The sequence below is a fragment of the Schistocerca piceifrons genome, chromosome 7, assembly GCF_021461385.2.
Source record: "Schistocerca piceifrons isolate TAMUIC-IGC-003096 chromosome 7, iqSchPice1.1, whole genome shotgun sequence".
In the NCBI taxonomy this organism is placed as follows: Eukaryota; Metazoa; Arthropoda; class Insecta; order Orthoptera; family Acrididae; genus Schistocerca; species Schistocerca piceifrons.
Window position 1 is genome coordinate 320676580 of NC_060144.1, and position 22041 is coordinate 320698620.

Sequence of the window (22041 nt, forward strand, 5' to 3'; positions counted from 1 at the left end):
TTCTCGTCAAATTGCGAAAGTATTTTGTTCAGGCCCACTTGATATGGAGGATTGATTATGGTAATAAAATAAATCAGAGCTTCCATGATATGATTTAAGTTTTCGTTTATCCTGCGAGCTGTTCGAGTGTAAGATGGCACAGAAACACTGTGGAAGTGGTTCGATGAATCCTCTGCCATGCACTAAGTGCGAAGTACAGACTAGTCATGTAGACGTGGTAGATGTAGAAATTTGCTGGGTAATTTATTCTTATATGCAAAATGTCGATGGTGTTACTCCTGCCTCCTGGAAAGTTAATCATTTACACATCAAAGCAGGTAAAATAGATGTTTGTTGACCGCATTCCTGCATTAATGCTATTGTAAAGGCCACATATAGTTGTGGAACACTACGGTGTGTCGCGCTTAAATTGGTCCTCGTCCGCTATGTCAAATCAATGCACCATTTTCCACATAACTTCCTGCCACAGTAGATGTCACAACATCCACATCAGTTCGTGTTCGGTTTGAGATAAAGGGACGATGTATTTGGCTAACTACCGTTCTCAAAAGCGCGTATATTTTGCTGTAGGTTAATACTCGAAATTGTGTTTTTTCGTACCGTGACAGTCAGGCTTCTCTTAACGATGTACCGTACTTCTTGAAATGTTATTTGATAGTTGATAAACCGGTGGTCACAATAATATGAATATATGAATGGCGATACGTTTCAACACTGGCGTGTGGGCTATCGTTTGGACATTTTAATCCACCTTTCCTCGTGGAAGTAGCCAATGATTTTTAACATTAGATTTTCTCTTTCAAGACGCCTAAGGTGGTCTTCAGAATGCAAGAAGCAATGTAGCTTTTGTAAACCAATAAAATTTAAACAAGTAACATGTAAGAAAGAACAACCAAAATTGATTCCTGGCAGAAGTAGTGCCATTAGAAATTGATGTTGTAAACCGAAATTCACCACAAGAGAAGAAGGACGATGGGTATCCCACATAGGAATCGATAGAAAATACTTTGAGAAATGAATGTTTCGTGAGAAATACACCGAATACGTCATTACTTCGTTAAATTCTGACAGCAGTTTTAGCGACCCTATAAACATCAGTGAAAATGAACCACTGTATTAGTGTAAAGCATCCGTTGGTAGACAAACTCTTGACCAAAAATTCAGTTTTGTTCTCTACATACAATTTCTTTTTGGTTTATTATGAACACTCATCTAATGGATACAATTCGCCTTTGCAATCGTATTTACGGTATTGACGTACCCATCACAATGGCTAAATCTGTTACTCTTACTGGCACTACCCCTAAGACCCTATGCACTGATGAAGAAGACTGAGACAACAGTTTTGGAAGTGAATGTTTTTTTTCAGTTGCAGTCCGCAATCAACCATCGATTTATTGCGTGAGTACGTGATCCCAGACAGCCACGTCGCCCACGTCCAATGTCATCTGACAAATTACGTTAATTTATATTCGACCTACAGAGAAATTTTAAACTTCGGCGACTAATATTCACTACGTAATATGAACGAGTGTCCACGGTTTGAACTGGAATGTGGTGGATTTACACATTATAACGCATAGAGAACTTGTACCACATGACGCCAAATTTACCTGCGTACCAAAAAGGACAAATAGAACGATGTTCAAATTGAACCTACAACAAAAGTTGCAAGTGAGTCACATGATTGAAAGTGACGGAAGTGGAGTCAGATTTTGTTACGTACTGAAGAGTCCGACAATTCCTTCTCCGGAAGTGACGCCCAGTATGATGGGGACCTGGTTGTAGCTGCCGGCCCTGATGATGTCAACTGGAAGCTCGGTGATCACTGCAGAGTCTGATGCTGGCTCCACGACTGGCGCGAAAGCTATCTGCCCTGGGCACCGCTTCTCCTGCACAGTGAAATCAGAGTTAATGATAGCACAACATATGTTAGCGATTCGTTCCTCTACATAAGACTGCCTGTGTTAAAATGTAAAGATGAAAGGTAGTACAGAATGGTACAATACTACGAGAACTAGGTTACAACTTTTTTGCGTGAAGCAAGCTTGGAGAAGAGAGAAAGCTGCGCGGCAGACAGTGATGTTCTGGACGCTCCCCCACCCGCATTACACCCATTGTGTAGTGGGAAGGACAGCGTGGTAGCGTATAGTTGGGGTCAGTGGCAATATACAGCGGTGAGGTCAAAAAGAAATATGCCACAACATGACGTAGAGTTGTCAGATGCTGGAATAACGAAGCACAGAATGAAAAATGCCCCTATCGTAGCACAAAAAAAAGACGATTAAGTCGTGGGAGAGTTAGGGATGTACAAGAAGGGAACTAGCTTTTGGACATATCTGGCAGCTTTGGAGACATTTAAATCAAACCATCTTGACAGATATGCACTTTTTTTACCTCTTAGTATTAACATCGTCGTCATGTAATGTAATGCACCATGTCCATTACACGTGATGTTACGTCATCTGACATGGCACATGCTATCATGTCATCCATCATGGCATTTGTCATGTCTTGCTAGATGGCATATGGTCTCATTAAAGTTTTAGATGCATGCATCCCCACTCTGGGATACTTCATATTACAGAAGTACACCCTCTCCCAAATACTTCCTATTATAGATGTGTCACACTCTCTAGCAGCACACAAATTTGTGTCTTTTTGTTCTTACACCGCTCATCATATATGTAATGGGGGGTGGATACATGGGAGAGATGGTCCCGTTGTGGAAAAAAATCAACTCTCCCACACATAAATCAAAAATTGTTTCAGCTTCCCACCAGGAACAAATCCAGCCCCAGGAATTTTATTCCCCTAGAAACAAATTTAAGGTAACATTTTATGCACTTCCGCCACATGATATTATGTATTCTTTATTATGGCTGACGAATCTTCTGAATTTCTGGGCACAGGATCAGAGACTGTAGCCTATAAACTGCAAGATTCAGGTGTACTAAAACGGTGCAGCTCAGAGAGCTCACTGTGTTGGGGAAACTCGTAAAAAAGTGCGGATACGTCAAGGTTTTTCATACTGGTTCCCAACTCTCACTCTACCATAATTCTGACATTAGCCCTCCATAGCTTGCAACCGATGTAGACTTTTGTTGATTCTGGCGATGACTGACGCGCTATAGGTTTTTTATTGTCTTTCGAACCTTGTGCCAATGGTTAAGGCTTTAACAAAACAACAGGACGACCGTTGATTACATGTATTTCTCTACCTTCTTACAGGATTCGTACCGATTCGCACAAGTTTGAAACATTGAAGTGACGTGCTTCAAACATCTGTCAGAAAAACCTGTTGGCGCGCGTAAAAAAAATAACAAAAAATGTATTTTTTGCACTTAAAATCCGAATGAAACTAGAATTTTGAAACAAAGTCTTCAGTTTTATCCCACCAATGCGTTTTCATTTGTTTGGTTCACTTCTAACCGATTCCACACATTCAATTCACATAAGAACTAATCTTGTGTGCTATGTTTAGCTCGAATTTAAACCATGGCATCTCGACAACGGGTAAATATTATTAGACAAAAAGTTTCGTTTTGACTTTCTTCATTTATCTACTTTTGTGCAAAGTTTGAACCGATTCGTACATGCTTATAATATATAAGTGGCGCCCTTAAAAAGCTACCGAGAAGAAGAGGGCTATATCTAGCTCTACATTTAATCATCGTTTCTCGACAGCACATAACGATTGTTGGAAGATAAAAATTCGTTTTCACTTGATAATTTGAACCGATTCGTGTAAGTTTGATGTGTAGAGATGGCGCACTGCATAAACCTCCAATAAAACATGTTTGTTTGAGTGTTTCTGCACGTAAAATACGTACCTTACACATACAAATGGAGCCATTAGCTGAGCATTAATTTTAGTCCAATTAAAATCTTTTACAATAGGAATTAATTGATTCGTACAATTTGCCTGGGCGTCAGTTCCCGTTCGTCGTTCAAACCTTGCCTAATATGTTCTAACATAGCTACAGTAAGACAAATGTTTCAATGGTTGTACAAACGTCCGCTGGTCCGGGTTATACCAAAAGCCTTTACACCCCATGTACCCAGCTCAAATACGAACCGAGCACCAAGAAACACTCCCCCCCCCCTTCCTCCCCCCAGACCACGATTATGCTCGCGGTCTTTTGAGAAATATTAGTTACAGCGCACTTGAAATGGAGACTTTTACAAATGACCAATTTTGACGGGTAACTCTATTTTTTGGTATGAGAAAGTGACCTGATTGGCAGGTTGAAGAATCTGAGCCGCCCAGGAACATATAAGACAGTCCAAAGACGAATTTTGCAGAATTAATAAAGGAATTTGGAAAGTCTTCTGTTGGAGGACACTGCTACTATACCTGATTTGACGCATGAGAACGTCTGCTGAAAAGTCGCTAAGGTTTTAGTCATGGGGTAAGCAATGGCAGCCAGCATAATACGTAAAATTTAGTCTCAAATGCACATCTTTTATCGTACCACAACCGGTTGCACTTTCTTCTTCAGTTATCATTTTAAAATAGATTTCTATGTCTAAAATTGGTTGCGATACAATAAAAAAGGCTCAGTTTTTTTTAAAAAATGTGTTTCTATAAGGAGCTGCGTATTCCCAAAGTAGAAAAAACGGTGATGACAGTCAGGTGGAGTCATCGGTGGTAGACGCCTTGTGTAGTCTGACCTTGTCACTGACGTGCATGCAGACTGCCTTTCTCCACGAGCAGTTTGGACATTGCCCGAATGCCGATTCTGACAACACACCAGCTGCACACTACCTGGGAATGAGATTCACGAAAGCGGTCGTATAAATGTCTGCTTGGCACGGTTCTATCAAGTTCAGAGCACTAACTATCACCCAGGGAACTAACTATCAGACTTTATTTAATACAATGATTTTATTACGTTTTGTGATCAATCTCAGTTTATTTATAGAAAGAGGTTAACGGTCTGAGAATAGTTTTTCTAAAGAATAACTAACGTTTTGTGGAAATCAAAACAATTAAGATATAGATTTACTATAATTAAAATCCTTAATTCACACGTTTAATCCTGTTAGTTGATGCCGATTTCAAATACTGTAATCATGTGTAATTTTTATAGTTAACAAATGTAATCAATTCATAGCAGGATGGGAAAGCATAAATAGCCATGAACACATAAATACACTTCCAGTGCAACTGCACACAGTGATCCACAGACCACAGGACTTTCCAATTAGATCAGTAGATGTTTGACAGTGTTTGCAGGATAAGCTTCCTCTTGGTTACTACTTTTATTGCTCACAAACGGCTGAAGCATATCCAGGAATGTATGCAAATAATTTCATTTACACTTTTTAGCTAGGCAGAATAGTTACAGTACATAAGAAACATGAGCTGCAGTTAGATTTTTCTGTCTGCAAGAGGACTAACGAGGAAAGTAACTGTATAATTTGCACCATTTTATCTATATTATGCTTATCTTTTAACACTATAGAACGTCATATACACTCTAAAGACGTATAACGAAGGAATTATACGAATGGGATGGAAATCCTCACATGCGAGGTACATGTACAGACAAACAAATGATTAAAATTTCAGAAGAAATTGAATGATTTGTTCAACAGAAGGGGCTCCAGGAACTGAGCAAGTCAGTTACGCTTTGGCCCACCTCTGGCACACAAGCGAGTAGTTATTCAGCTTGGCGTCGTTTGACATAGTTGTTGTATGTCCTCCCGAGGGATATCGTGTCGTATTCCGTCCAACTGGCTCTGTAGATCGGAGCTCAGTTCGAAGCGCGACTGATCGCCGATAACAATTAAACTCCAGTCAATAAGATTCCAGGGAGAACACCTTCAAACATTTTGTCAGCTAAAATAGAGCCGTATGTGGTACGGCATCAGCTGTTCTGATTTGTGGTTTCCGTAGCTGTAGAAATCGATTTCAACGTAGGAAGTATGGATATAGCGCAGCTGCAGGTGGAGTTGCCCAATAATTATGTCAACGTCAATAACACCGTCCTCGACGGACGGCTCGAGAAATGGTGACCATGTTACCGAACAAGGACAATGCAGCAAACACACGTCACACACGTCACTCTGAATGCTGTGCTTGCAGTGACTGTTAGGACTGATCATTGCACGACTGCCTACTTCTGGGAAATTCAGGGAAGGGCGAGGTTAAAGCTTCATACACCTGACATCTCTGCGCTGCAAGTACTATTTTCTACCGACTTTATGCGACGATTATGACATTTTTAAGACATTATGGATGTCAGGAATTTGTTTTTGCCAGAAGCGATATTTCATGTGTAATTAGGTGATAAAGTTACATAGAAAATATCCTATGCACTGAACAATTGGAGCACTTACGAAATCAGAGAGAGCGATATTGGAGTCACCGGCGATGTCTGTGTAGTTGGCGGCGCGAAGGAAGGCAGCCAGCCGCGCGTCGTCGTCGTCAGTGTGGTTATCGCTCTGCGCCTGGAAGCCGAGCGCCTCCGCCATCCGGTACGCCCTCTCGCGGGGTTTCTCTGTCAGTGCCCAGGGGGTCGTCGCTACCCCACTCTCCATAATCACACCGCTGAAGAGACCTGCCGAGAAAGTTAACCTTTAACATTAGAGCTACACCGACCCTATAGTGTTATAATTCCGAACGAAATTCTTTCCCTACAGTGATGTATCGAATGTACAGCACAATCGTAAAAAGAAAATAAACCTTCAGGCTATTATTGTAAAACACATTCCGACATTTCGTGAACAGCACTCTTTCAGATTGTATGAATGCGTGGTGTCTGATCTATGGGATATGTCCAAGAGAACTGAAACCACGCATTCGTATAACTGATTCGCCTCTATGGGCACGAATTGACCCACCTTTAGTGTGGATGCACAATTACGTTCGACGACCTCCAGGAATCTTACAGTAGCGAGAATGGAGGAAGGGGACTGCGGATAGGTGCGACACATACTGTGCCCGTGTAGCGCAGTGCTTAACGCAGCTCCCTAGTAAGTAGGAGACCCAGGGTTCGAGTCCTATTACAGCACGTGCTTTTATTCGTTGCCACTGATTCCGCACAAAGCCTTGACCAGATTATTACCTCCCATTTCCTTTCCTTTCTCCCTCCTCAATTTGCAGAACATGTTCCAGACTGGCCACATGAGATAACGTTTTAAAATGAAAATAGTATCGACGCAGGATTTCATCGCAAATATCTACCTTTTACGAATAGTAATCTTCCACATCAACCAAAATAAGAAAGTACTTTAACCTCCACCCCTCAGCATTCACTATAAATGATCTAGGGCAATTATGCAAATCCTAAACCGTAATTAGACGCGAAATGATCCCACTACTCCCGCATACGAGAACATCTACGATGTCTACATGTGAAACCGGCTTTCCTCAGTGTAACAGCTGGTTTAATTTCGAAAGGTGGTGTCCTCAGTTTGTACCAGAGATATAACTTGGATGGGTTGTATTGTATGTTAACCGGGGACCTAAAAACGACGAAGAGGCTCTGTACCTGTCGCAGCCGCAGTGGTCCACAACTTCACGACGACTACCGCAGTCGACTTCACCCAACCGCCGCCCCACACCGAACCACTCTTTCGGGGTTATTGTGCGGTTCGGCCCCCGGTGGACCCCCCCTCCCCCCCACCCCTCCGAGGGAACGTCTTACACCAGACGAGGGTAGCCCCTGTGTTTGCGTGTTATAGTAATGCTGGTGTACGCGACCATGGAGAACTTGTTTGTGCATCAATCGCCTACATAGTGTAGCTTAGGCGGAATAAGGGGAACCACCCGCATTCGCCGAGGCAGATGGAAAACCGCCTAAAAAGCATCCACAGACTGCCCGGCTCACCGAACCTCGACACAAGTCCGCTTGGCGGATTCGTGCCGGCGACCAGGCGCTCCTTCCCAATCCGGAAAGCCGTCCGTTAGACCGCACGGCTAACCGGGCGGGCTTGGATGGGTTACTCATTTACGAAGAGCGTGGTGTAGCTCGAGCCAGGACGGTTGTGTGCTTTGTAGCAGGAGCCGTTCAAGAGAGCCGAAGCACAAGGACACAATGAAAATACACAACATTGTAGTACATGGCTAGAAAAGTCTTAAAGTTATTAATTACTTTTCAAAAACCTTAGCACGATTCAAGCAATAGTAATACTGTGAAGATTTTAGAGTGAATTTTATGAAAGTGATTTAGTGGTGAATCAATATGGCATTTGAAATGTAACGCGCTCGAGACTGGTTACAGTGAAAACAACTTGGACGCTATACGACAGAAAAGAGTAAGAAACTGCGAAAGGCACCGGATTAATCTGTGAATTTTTCTACAATATTCAAGTAAACGGCAGCTTCCAGTTGACTCACTGCGAATAGTAGTCTTTTAAAATCACGGATTTAACCGCTCCATTGCTTTAATCCAACTCCTGTGCTACGTTTTAAAATTTTTATTTGTCATCATAAGTCTAAAAAAAGTTCTGGAATAAAATTACTAACACACGTACCTATTGTGCAGTTTTATTTATTACAATCAGATTCAGCTCTCATATTCACAAAACACGAATGGTGCTCGTTATAACAAAGGAAACACAGAAAAGTTGCGAGAATAGCTGTACATCTGTTTGCTTAGAGTACATCAAAACTTTTCATAGGGTTAATATGCCCTTGGAGTGAGCTTTCAGATGCGTCTTCAAAGGGCAAACCAAGGACTGGCGAGTACGAGAAGATAAAGCTACCAACAAATGTGGATAAAAGAGAGGAGAAACGTACATAGCCTACAGAAATGAGATCCTGCAGCGAGGGTAGGACAGGCCAGTATTTCGCAACTTCTGATTGAAAACTCTATTCGCAACACTGCATTCCTCCGAGATATCGAACAAGTGATTACGCGGCGCTCCACCGTGGCCGTGCAGAGAACTAGGCCGTTATCATAACAAGCAGTACACTGCGACAGGAGGTCACGTGTCATGCATACTGGAGCAGAACGCGGTTCTAAACATTATAATACTTCCGCAGTGTTTATTACCTGCGCACCTAACTATTATTTGGAGAACAGTCGCGCAAGTGGACGATGAATGTTGCAACCAAACAAGGAAAAATTGAAATGACCCTGATTTACGGAAAATATAGGAGAAATACTGAGGCTGCTGCCGTCTTGCAGACCGAACGTTTTCCAGAGAAAACTCTCTCTCTCTCTCTCTCTCTCTCTCTCTCTCTCTCTCTCTCGTTGGTTCTTTTACAAGGTCGTGAACGCTTTTACGTCTGATGGCAGCGCACTGACCGGCAGAAGCAAACAAAGCAAACGTGTTACAGGAGAAGCTAACGAAGTAACTGTACTATCGGCATTGTACCACAACCCTCGGATAAGAGCCCGGCAATTACACCGCGATTGCGGTATGTCCATAGGTAGTATGTATCATCCATACCCCGTGTCACAGCATCAATAAATTCATGGCGCCGATTTTCATAACCGGGTAGTGTTTTCCGAATGGGTACGTCAATAAACACAAACGTTCCCCAATTTTTCTGCCGAGTTGGTATTTTCCGACGATTGTACATTCACAAGCAATGGTAGCCTTAAACCAGCGTAACTGGACTGTGTACAGATCCCGAGTGGTTACAGAAAGTTGGCCGTCAGCATCCCTGGTCGGTTAACGCATCGAGAGACATCGTAGGGAACAAACTCACGGGACCGTAATTTAATGACTGCACACAAATATCGAAAGTTTTTGTAACAGGAACTATCGGCACTACTGAACGACGTTCGACAACATATGTGGGTTCAGCTTGGCGATTGGCCGGCGCATTACACAACTGAAGAACGTTAGGTATTAGATTGCGCTTACAATGGCCGATGGATCGGCAGATGTGGCCCTATTAGTTGACCCACAAGTCCGCCAGATTTGATTTCTTTCTGGACGGATGTTTAAAAGGTATGGTGTACCAATAAGTGCCAACAGGCCGTGAAGACATGGTCGACCACATCAGAAACGCCTGTGCAGACATTCCCGCAGATATGCTTCCGTCCCGTGCACGGTCATTTAAAAAGTGTATTGAAGTTGGCGGTACTACGTTTGAACACTCACTCTAATTGGTGAAGTAAAGTAGGTTTCACCTCGAACCACAACCACAGTGGTACGTCGAGCAGTTCCCTGCTCGATAAGTCGGAGAAATTCAACGTTGCGAATGGGGTTTGCAATTAGAAGTTATGAAATGCTGGCCTGTCCCAATCTTGCAGCAAGGAGGTTGGGTTCCACGTTCCATTGGATACTCAAAGGCCATTGAGTAGCATGTCTGAAATTAAGATTGTGTGCCCATGTCCATTCCTCTGATTACAGCGTCATCTGTGACGTAACGAAGAAAGTGCTTCAAACAAAACGGATGTAGATTTTGCCGTTGAATTGTAATTTGCAATAAAAATCGGGAGCTCCCACTGAAAATTTCAAAATAGCCTCCCGACACCCACGCACGGTGTGGGGAGGGGGGTTCGAGTATAGTATCAATGGACGTCCCCCTCAGATACAAACAAATTGGAATTAAGACTTTTTTTGGTGTAATGTGTAGTTTTCGAGATATTTCAAAGTATTCAGCTAAAATGAACACCCTGTACCGCCATGAGATGTTATAAAACTTGGAAACGCCGAAATACTAAAATAATCGACATATTTGGACGTATACGTCGGTTGGCTATGGAGAATCGGGGTTCCATCAGCATCTCGACAGACGGCATAAAAACAATGCAGTTCACGCTAGAACAAAAACGTAACGGTGCTATTCGGCCCCTGGAAATCCATAGAAATCGCAACGGCAAACAGGAACCCAACGCCTGCCGGAAACCCACCCCCAACAAGCAATACTTGTACGCTAAATCCCACCATCATGCGGCTCATATTTTACACACGCCAACCCCCGAAACCACTGCATCAGAGCAAAAAACAACAGCAACCAACAACTGAAAGAACCAACGGATACGGCAGTAACACAATAAGATCTACAAAGTTCAGGAGGAGGCCAGGTACAGAAAATGGAGTAATAGAACAGCTCCCAGTGGCTCACTTGTCTCAAGTTAAGGGCGACAGTAATCGAGTAGGCAAAGTGCTTCACCGTGGAGACATCAGTCCAGTTTTGCGGAGTGGCGGCAGCATACAGGATATGGTTGTTTGGATTTGGATGCAGTCAAAGCATTCATCGCCGCAGATGCATACGAGAAACGGTTAGCACCCGCATAGGAGACGATGGGCGCTCTGTTCGGTCCGTGTAGCACAACAGATGGGCACTAAAAGTGTACCGTCGCAATTGGAGAACGAGTACTTGCGACACGGTCGTGAATGCCCATTTGCGGAATACAATTAACGACTGAGGTCTTCAAACACCCTGACAACATCAACAGAGAAGATGGATGTCTCCTGGTCGCAGGAATAACGGTACAACAGGCTTTCTATGATGGCAGGGTAGCAACCTAACTGGTCACTGGTGTGACCGGGTAAAAAAAGAGTGCATGCACAATGCGTATCAAAAGTGTAAATCATGGACTATGTTCACAAAAGCACCGTCTTTATTCAAAATAGTCTCCACCTGAATCAATAAACAGTTAAACTTGTTTTAAAAGTGTACTGAAACAGACGCTATAGTCCTTTCTCGGAATTATGTTTAGTAATACGGTACAATTTCCTTGGATGCCCTGAGTTAGATAATAACTGCGTCCTTTCGTTTCCAACTTCGAGGAACAACCAGAAGACAACTGGGACCAAATCGAGCGAATACAGCAGGCGATCAAGGACTGTGGTCCATTTGCTGGGTAAAAACTGAAATAGCCAACGAATACGACAGTAAAGCAATAAGATCGGCAAAGTTCAGCAAGAAGCCAGGTACAGAAAATGAAATAATAGAACAGCTCCTAGTGGTGCAGAGCATTGTCGTGGAGGAGTGACCAGGAGCCTGAGCCTAGGTATTCGGGTCAGACTCGCGGAATTATCGCCCACAAACGGTGGAGGACTCAAACAACTCGATGTTGCCTAAATGCTCCACTGCCGTTTTCCGACAGATGTCAGACACGTGTTATTACATTTGTGGCAGTACGCCTGCTGCAGTGAAGCTACAACTTCTACATGGCTGTCGTTGAAATTTCAAGAATCGTAACGTCACAACTCGCCATGAGATAGCATTGCAGTCTGGAATTTCACACAAGCAGTCCTAACGGAAAAGGGATTCACTGAATACAATTAGCGTCCATTTCCCATAACTAATTCTTGGAGAATACCTCTCAAACCCTTCCCTCCAGAAACTCGTCGCTGATTCGTAGTCGGCTGCCAATTAGTAGTAAGCTGTGTTGTCCATAAATAGTCTGCCATTTAATCCTTCCCTCAGTCCCAACACAAACCAGTAGTATTTCAGACCCAATTAAATTTAAGAAGTGTGACGTCGGTGGTGTTACGACACTTCAGAAATGCTGTATGTTGAAGCATCCATCCTTAGCTCGTCTTTGCCTGAAGAAGGTTGCTGCAACATGACCGAAGTGCAGCTGTATTAGTATTTCATTGTTTTACATATTTCATAAGAGGCAACGTCAGTACATCTAGAACGGTTTTAACGTAATGCTCCGAAGGGGTTGCGAAAAAAAAAAAAAAACCTAAAAGGTGTGCGTTAATTTCTCAGTTGTGCTAATGTATCTGCTTTTCTTATTTTGTTTAGCAGTGTTATAGTTCCTGAATGAATACACATAGTTTTTGCTCTTGACAGTTTAAGGAGTGCTCACCCCCAGTCGCCGGCGAGAGGAACAGGTGTGATGTGGCGGCGCCACCAGCGCTCGCTCCGAAGAGGACGACCTTGCTGGGGTCCCCGCCGAAGGCCGCGATGTTCCTCTGCACCCATTGCAAAGACAGCACCTGGTCTTTGAGGCCCGCGTTGCCTGGGATGTCGTTGTTCTGCAGGCTCAGGAAACCTGCCAAAAGCCGACACAAAATTACGATTTGTCGGAACATGTAGACTACCAGATGTCATCGATCTCGTTTATCCTACACAAAAATTACTTAAGATACAGTTTCTGATTTTTTTGTTATGAAACAAAGTAACTAAAAAAATATGCACTACTGGCCATTAAAACTGCTACACCACGAAGATGATGTGCTACAGACGCGAAATTTAGCCGACAGGAAGAAGATGCTGTGATATGCAAATTATTAGCTTTTCAGAGCATTCACACAAGGTTGGCGCCGGTGGCGACATCTACAACGAGCTGACATGAGGAAAGTTTCAAACCGATTTCTCATACACAAACAGTAGTTGACCGACGTTGCCTGGTAAAACGCTGTTGTGATGCCTCGTTTAAGGAGGATAAATGCGTATCATCACGTTACCGACTTTGATAAAGGTCGGATTGTAGCCTATCGCGATTTCGGTATATCGTATCTCGACATTGCTGCTCGCGTTGGTCGAGATCCAATGACTGTTAGCAGAATATTTAATCGTGGGTTCAGGAGGGTAATACGGAACGCCGTGCTGGATCCCAAATGCCTCGTATCACTAGCAGTCGAGATGACAGGCATCTTATCCGCATGGCTGTAACGGATCGTGCAGCTATGTCTCGATACCTGAGTTAACGGATGGGGACGTTTGCAAGACAACAACCATCTGCACAAACAGTTTGACAATGTTTGCAGCAGCATGGACTATCAGCTCGGACACCATGGCTGCGGTTACCCTTGACGCTGCATCACAGACAGGGGCGCCTGCGATGGTGTACTCAACGACGAAACTGGGTGCACGTGTGGCAAAACGTCAATTTTTCGGATGAATCCAGGTTCTGTTTACAGCATCATGATGGTCGCGTCCGTGTTTGGCGACATGGCGGTGAACGCACATTGGAAGCGTGTGTTCGTCATCGCCATACTGGCGTATCACCAGGCGTGATGATATGGGGTGCCATTGGTTACACGTCTCGGTCACCTCTTGTTCGCACTGACAGCACTTTGAACAGTGGACGTTACATTTCAGATGTGTTCCGACCCGTGGCTCTACCCTTCAAAAAAATGGCTCTGACCACTATGGGACTTAACTGCTGAGGTCATCAGTCCCCTAGAACTTAGAAATACTGAAACCTAACTAACCTAAGGACATCACAGACATCCACGCCCGAGGCAGGATTCGAACCTGCGACCGTAGAAGCCGCGCGGTTCCAGATTGTAGCTCCTAGAACCGCTTTGTCACTCCAGCCGGCTCTATCCCTCATTCGATCCCTGCGAAACCCTACATTTCAGCAGGATAATGCACGACCGCATGTTGCAGTTCCTGTATGGGCCTTTCTGGATACAGAAAATGTTCGCCTGTTACCCTGGCCAGCACATCATCCAGATCTCTCAGCAATTGAAAACGTCTGGTCAATGGTGGCCGAGCAACTGGCTCGTCACAATGTGCCAGTCACTACTCTTGATGAGCTGTGATATCGCGTTGAAGTTGCATGGGCAGCTGTACCTGTACACGGCATCCAAGCTCTGTTTGACTCAATGATCAGGCGTATCAAGGCCGTTATTAGGGCCAGAGGTGGTTGTTGTGGGTACTGATTTCTTAGGATCTATGCGCCGAAATTGCGTGAAAATGTAATCACATGTCAGTTCTAGTATAATATAGTTGTCCAATGAATACCTGTTTATCATCTGCATTTCTTCTTGGTGAAGAATTTTTAATGGCCAGTAGTGTACGTTGTGTATTACTTCACACGCAACGGTAAGGAGAGGTGGGCTACAGAGTGGTGCAGAAAGCTTGCAGGAGTAAAAATAATTAGCGTACATTAAAACAGCAAACAGAAGATTTACTTGTATTTTTCAAAGCGATTAAAGACTTGTTACGGTTAATGCAGGAAGGATTAGTCAGCTCATACGGTAGCACCTAGGATGAGGCTCGCTGTACTAGGATGAACGATGGTGATATAGCGATGAGGCTTCTAGTGCAAGTGGGTTGAGTGGCTGCCCTGCTGGGGACATGGCTCAGCGGGTAAGCGCCATTGGGTCCGCCAGCTCCCGCGCGACAGCTACCAGCGTCTAATGGAAACTTGCAATTCCGTTACCAACTGCAGAACGCCAGTGAGGTGATATCGATACATGGCACGATAATATATAGGGTTCTATAGATAGCCAAAGAAGTTTCGTTCGATGTATCTAAGAGACAACTGATGTACTGAACCATCAATTTCCTAAATGCACTGCCTTAGAAAAAGAATTGAAGCACTCTGGAAGAGACGAGGGAAAGTAATGAAACCTCTCAAGTCAGGAGGGAATGTAGTGTTATTTTAGTGATTGCAAAACTGTCAAATTTATAAAGAACTTGGCAGTATGATGTTGTAGTGCCTCTGGCCCTTATTCGTTCACTGATTGGGTTGGAAAGTGTGTCGTAAGACCTTTGTATCTTCTGCAGAGGTAAGATGGCGCTCAATTGTTGTAAGTCATCCTTCGTATCCTGAATACAGGCACTGCAGCTGAGTCGTTGTCCTACCTGGTCCCACATATGTCCTTTTGGAGATTGAGCTGTGGATCTTGTTGGCCACATGAGCACATCTACATCACGCAGTCAGTTCTTAGAGACACATTTTGTATGTAGAGGAGCATTATCCTTTTGAAAAATGGCACCAAGATACTGTCGTGCAAAAAAATAGCACATGAGGACACAGGATTCATGTGATTTGCGTTTGTGGCATTAGAGTATTCTCAATCATTACTAGTCGTGATACCAAACGGCTACCTGCACCATGACACCAGGAATAACACTTGTTGGGCCTCCCTAAAACAACGAAAGAATGGGAGCTATCCCAAACTCACCACCGAACTCGCCGGCCATGCTCGGGCTGATTGTGCAGATCCACGATCCATCGTTGAACACCATAGGATTCTTCCTTTAGCAGTCCATTTTTCCAGGTCACCACACCACTCCACAGATGTTTATGTTGCGGTGTTAATGTGAGTCTACGCATGGGGCGGTAACTCCGTAGTGGGGGTGTTGCTAGTTTCCGACCAATGGTGCGCGATGACACAGAATGTTGCAGGGAGTCGATTCCAGGTTCTCGGATGTGACGATGTTACGATGTGCACGGTGCGTGGTATCGCGATGCTCCTTTGTGGTGGTCAGATGTGCTCGACCGAAACTTTGAAGACATGTATGTCTGCCCTGAAGTTCTTATGCAAGCCAACATTGGGCCAGTGTTACATTCGAGAACCTACGAAAATCTGGATTTTACACGATTGGAGCGTGTGGCCAAATGGAGACCCACAGCGAGGCCCCTTTCAAACTCTGTCTGATGTTGATGACGCTTTCTCAAACGGGTACATGGTGGCTCCGTGTTCACAGTAATCACTCTACGTCGGACCCTGTTAACGCCACTTATGTACCCCACCACACCAGGCAACAACACTCAACACGAGCAACACTAATGTACCTGTGGCTAGTCACCTGTCATGCAGATGAAACTCTGAACATGTACATACCAGCCGATGAAGTGCACGTGTAAGTAGTTGTATTGACATGTCTTCTTGGTCTTTCACTTTTTTCTCAGACAATGTAAATTCCTTGAACACAGTAGACATAACAACTCAGTAAGGGACCCACTAAAGCTCACAGTCAGGTCTGAATTTACAGTAGTAATTGAAAAAGCGAGGAGCCTACAAATGGTATACGGATAAATCGCCACTTAGAGTAGATACAAATCAAACGGTTTGTATACAAATTTATGTTCACAGCAGAAATGTCAGTGGTTGCTGAAACGTGCATATTATAGGGAGATTAGAAATTGTCTGGCTCCTGGTCATTCACATGCTTTCTTATAAGCTCTATAATACTAGCTTCTACAACTGCGTCACGTTCTTCAGGATGAAAGACGTATATTATGGCATGCTTGCTATTGGCTATTTTTCCAAAGTGTTTGGGTTACCTTTCATGGCCTGGACACAGAATCCTGACTCGGCAGTATCAAAGAGTGTTTTTTTGGCATGATTGCTGGTGACAAAGATTCGGTTTTATAGTTACACTCCGACATGGTGTATAGGTGGCATAAGGACGCGTGAAAACTTTTGGTGCAGACACCATTTGGTGGGCAGTAGACGGATTTTAACCAAGCTGCCAATCGTTTCAAGATTTTCTTACATTCTCCCAGTCTTTTTTTTTGCACACAAAAGCATCTTACGTCACTGGCTACGGCTTTCGAAAGGCCGTTTGTGTTGAACAGTAACTGTTAAGATATCTTGCATGAATACTGCTGTACCACATCACATAGAGCTTGAACTCATGTATTCTGCAGCTTTTTGAAACATAAAGTTATAACATGTTTGTAGATACATGCCTGAACGTCTGGGAAATTTTCACCTTTTGCTGATAGTACAGTTTATTTTCATAAGTGTGTGTATGAGAAATCTGGCCACATAAGTATGTCTCAGGGATCTGTCGGCATAGGTGACACTCCAGCAGTCAATGTGTGAGGTTAAAGTGTTTCCGAATAATATTCAGTAAATAGAATTTGCTCAACTGAAAACAGTAGGCAGTTCATATTGTACTCGTTTTCGGAACATCCTTAGCCACGTAACGTTATTCATCCTAAGGGATTACAGTGCGCTAGTTTCATTCAGTAGTCACTGCTAGGATTAATATTCTAACGGGGTACATTTGTGTTTCAGAATCAACATAAATTTCTTATTCCTTTTAAAATATCATCATATGGAATTCCAACTGCGCATAACTTGCCTGTTTCGACTTTACACAGTATTATAACGGTAATGCTATGTACAAACTGTAACTGATTAGAAAGCCGATATATATAGAGAGAAAGTGGACGTAGGTGAAGATGCGCGTGATTGGTTCATCAACTGCAACGCCATGTTTCGTCCATGTGTCTCTTCCAATGTGTTGGCAGTGATTTCCGGTGTTGGAATATTGTTTTCGAGGTTTTGAGAACGATTTCAATGTATTTTTGGATTTGTTAAGCACTTTGTATGTGTTTGCACTTTGGTCAGACAGCAAATTGTGTAGATTTTACATCTGTGAACTTAAATACGGGCATTTATCTGACAAAGGGACCTTACAGACGGGCAATCTTTCATTTTAAACTTACTTGTAACGTCTGAAAGTTAGTGCCCGGTAGTCAGTTTCCAAAAGCAGAACGCTGATAATAAGCAGATATAGACCCATAATTTTTTATATAATTATAGCTGTACCTTTTTCATTACTGTCGCTAAGAAAGTAAATTAAAATTTGATCCAGACAAACGAAATACCTTATTATAAATTAAATAAAATACTGAACAATCTCAAGAAATAAAATATGTGTATTTCTTTCCTTGTATTTGACGTTTCGCACTTTCGTATCGAACATTTAAGCTACTGTGAAAATTCACGTTCTCGTATGATCACTAATTAAAAGTAGAAGCTACTACTTTTATTAAAAAAATTACGATTAAATTTATGTTGATGAATACTTTCATTTTTAATAAACATGAAATGTAAATGAAAGTAAAAAAGTTGCTACTAACTGGAATTAAACCAGTGAATCTGTGATTACTGGTTTAGGAAATTGATGTCTAATTACTGACATTCAAATACTATAATTACGAAGAAAACGTAGGAGGACAGAACAGTCCGTGATGTCTCCCTCTGAGAACGGTGTAAGGAAGTATTCGGCGGAAAACCAGTACCGCTCTGAAGTAAGCAGGGTAACACTGGTGTGGTATGTGTTTGACCGTTTGTCGTTCATTCTGCAGTAGGAACATTGCCACATTGTGCTTCTTTTGCGTGTGCAAAAGGTGGATCTAGTAGGCTTGCATTTCCACGGAATGAGGAAACAAAAACAGTGAACATTTGCATTGAAGAAAAGAGACATAGCACACATACGCAAAATAATGCATTTGCGTTCCACTAACCTATCTTTCTGTGGATGCTGTCCTGCCTTTTGGATCTGTTTTATGTAAGAACAATGAGGGACGCCCGTCAGTATAAATGTTTGCTTTTTTATATCACTCACAGTGACTCCCAAATTCCCAGGTGACTCATTGTTTTCTTGTAAACATCACTGGTACTACCAAGTGGGACAATGTACTGGTTTTTTGACGCACTGTATTTCTTTTAATTTTCTTGATTTCGACCATCGGGTTTCGTTATACAGGCTCTCTATTCCTGACCAGCCTGTAGTACTATCTACTGGCTATTCGTATAACTGAATGAAGTTTGTAATCTACAACATTTTACATTGTAATGTTTAACCTCTTATCCAGATCTTGAATACATGCTGGCAGAATGTCATGAAAATGTGAAGCCAACGTTTATTTTCAATCAAAAAAATATTGTGAACACTGCAAATTTTGGCTAAGATTCAAGTAGACATTGTCGAAGTCTGAAATACTAATTGTTTACGAGAGAAACAATGAACGCAAAACACGACTGAGGTCAGCGGTGTGCTGTAGCTACGAATAGGGCTACTCTCAACGCAAAATTTCAAATAGAGATAATCAGAGAATATAACGAACGACTTGCGAAACTAACGTTGCAGTTCAGGGCACGTTATTTTAACTCTGCCAGCCACAAGTTTCTTTGTGCAGGATAAGTATTAGATATATGGGCTATTATTAGTACCTAAACTGTTGAACTGAAGATTGGAGTAACATAGACCTATCTGCATACTATTTCGCACAGAGTATCGCTCGTAGCAGCTTTTACTTGAATTTGAAAAGTGCTGTGCATCTGCATTGCATTTACGTAGTCTGTATCCTTCATCCCGATTACTGTGCTATGTACTTAGATCTATGCGCTTATGAAAGTGTACTTGAAGCCTGTATATTCTGACACTCATAAGTAAACGTATTTCTTTTTTTCATCTTGTTTGCTGCATTCTGCATAATATGACGTTATGCCACTATGTGAAATTCGGTTAGCAGTCTGGAACCGCGAGACCGCTACGGTCGCAGGTTCGAATCCTGCCTCGGGCATGGATGTGTGTGATGTCCTTAGGTTAGTTAGGTTTAGCTAGTTCTAAGTTCTAGGGGACTAATGACCTCAGCAGTTGAGTCCCATAGTGCTCAGAGCCATTTTGAAATTCGGTTATGTAACTGTGCAGTGTTTGTGCTCTGTGGTTATTATTTTGTCGTGTTATTCACAAATACACTACAATGAATTTCAGTACCTGTTACACTGAGCTGTAGGTAATCAATAACACAGTAAACATATCTTTGGAGCGACTCTGAGAAAATGTGTGTCATTGCAGCGCAGTGTAATATGCAGTAAATATTAGGCGTACTGGTAAGACTCGGTATTTCGAATAGGTTTGTATCACGGCAAGTAGTCTTCGACATGCATTCTTACGTATAATGTTAATAAATCCTAAAAAGATTATAGCCAATCTTAACAAATACATTTGCTGTTACAGGTGCAGACAATTTAGATGTTTCTGGTGTGGAGACTTCAGGACATCTCCACATGTGACCTTTAGGCATACAGGCTATTGCCTTGTGAGGTTTTCACATGAATGATATCTGATAATTAGTTAATTAATGAAAAGCCGCTCCAGTTGATACTAAGTTCTTTGTTTTAATCCACCATTGGTTTCATTTTTATGTTAATGCCATTATCTCATGCAAATCCGAAAATGGTACTATAGTGAACCAAGTGTTGATTTATTGTCATGAACTGGCTTTCATGTTGGTGCAACAGTCTACTGGAGCTCAGAATATACCTTGCTAAAGACGAACGTTAACAATAATGTTCAACTTTACAGCTGCGTTCTTATTTTATCTCTGTTATAAATAGGAGTACGCTGCGATTATCTCATGTCGTTTGATTTCTGTGTCGTAAATGTAAGCTATAGAAGTGTAAATCAGTAGCATCCTCTCATGAGCAACTGAATTAGACATAGCTGTGTTGATGGAGTGAGTGAGTCAGAGAGAGAGAGAGAGAGAGAGAGAGAGAGAGAGAGAGAGCAAGAACGAGAGAGAGGGGTGAGAAAGAGAGAGGGGGGGGGGGGCGAGAGACAGAGAGAATTTCTCCGCAGGAAATGTAGTAGTTCTGTATGTACACCACAAGTTAATAGGTAGTCACCGTGGCTGACGCGTGTCGGGTAGGATAAACGCGTGGCGTCACGTTGCTTTATCGCGACCTGGCCCTCAATGCGCGGCACATGGTTCACTCCCCCTTGGACGTCATGCAGACACTGTATTTTTCACTGGCCACTGTGCCCAGGGCGTGTCAGTTCGGAGTAAACGGGAGTGCTGCCACTGGCTGTCACTGGCAACAAGATGTTCACGGTGGGTCGCCTCTAGTCAGGCCAACTACAGTAGATCACTTGTCAGTTCAGCGATGGAAGCCGAAAACCGGTGAGCAATCGTTAAAACTAGGGCTCCCTCCTTGCTAACGGGTGCTGGAGCCACTATGCCTCCTCATGTGTGCCTCTGATCGCCACAGGCCACGGAGCACAGAGTTCGCCACTTGAGCAGACACCGCCACTGGACGATCGAAAATTAGGAAATGATTGCTTTGACTGATAAGTTCCGGTGTCGGCTGGTGCACCCCGAAGTCTAGGTACGAGTGCGTATTCTATGTCAGGGTACAAGTACATCCGAACTACACGGAGAAATGCAGTTTTCTTACGAAATTGTGATAGCATAGCGCGACATCCAGTGTAAATGGTGGTCTTCAGTCCAAATACCGGTTTGATGCAGCGCTCGGGGCGGCCGAAGTGGCAGAGCGGTTCTAGGCGCTTCAGTCTGGAACCGCGCGACCGCTTCGGTCGCAGGATCGAATCCTGCCTCGGGCATGGATGTGTGTGATGTCCTTAGCTTAGTTAGGTTTAAGTAGTTCTAAGTTCTAGCGGACTGATGACATCAGATGTTAAGTCCCATAGTGCTCAGAGCCATTTGCCTATTTTGCAGCTCTCGACGCTAGTGTATCGTGTGAAACTTCCTTTCTCCCTACATAACAGTTGTCACCTACATGTATTTCAACCTGTTTACTGCAGTCAAGTCTTAGATTCCTTCTACAGTCTTTATCTCTCGTACTGCTTCCATTAACAAATTGATGATTCTTGAGGCCTCAGGATGCACC

The 22041-nt window shown here is 43.1% G+C and overlaps 1 protein-coding gene across 1 annotated transcript in view; it reads right to left on the reverse strand.

Annotated features, from left to right (window-relative positions):
- Positions 1–22041, reverse strand: part of LOC124805657 (venom carboxylesterase-6-like) — a 64465-nt gene that overhangs the window by 30429 nt on the left and 11995 nt on the right. The window contains exons 4-6 of the mRNA XM_047266224.1: positions 12735–12920; positions 6346–6566; positions 1727–1892 (exon numbers count right to left, since the gene is read on the reverse strand). Of these exons, the coding sequence (XP_047122180.1) occupies positions 1727–1892; positions 6346–6566; positions 12735–12920 (573 nt within the window). The remainder of the gene's footprint in view (positions 1–1726; positions 1893–6345; positions 6567–12734; positions 12921–22041) is intronic.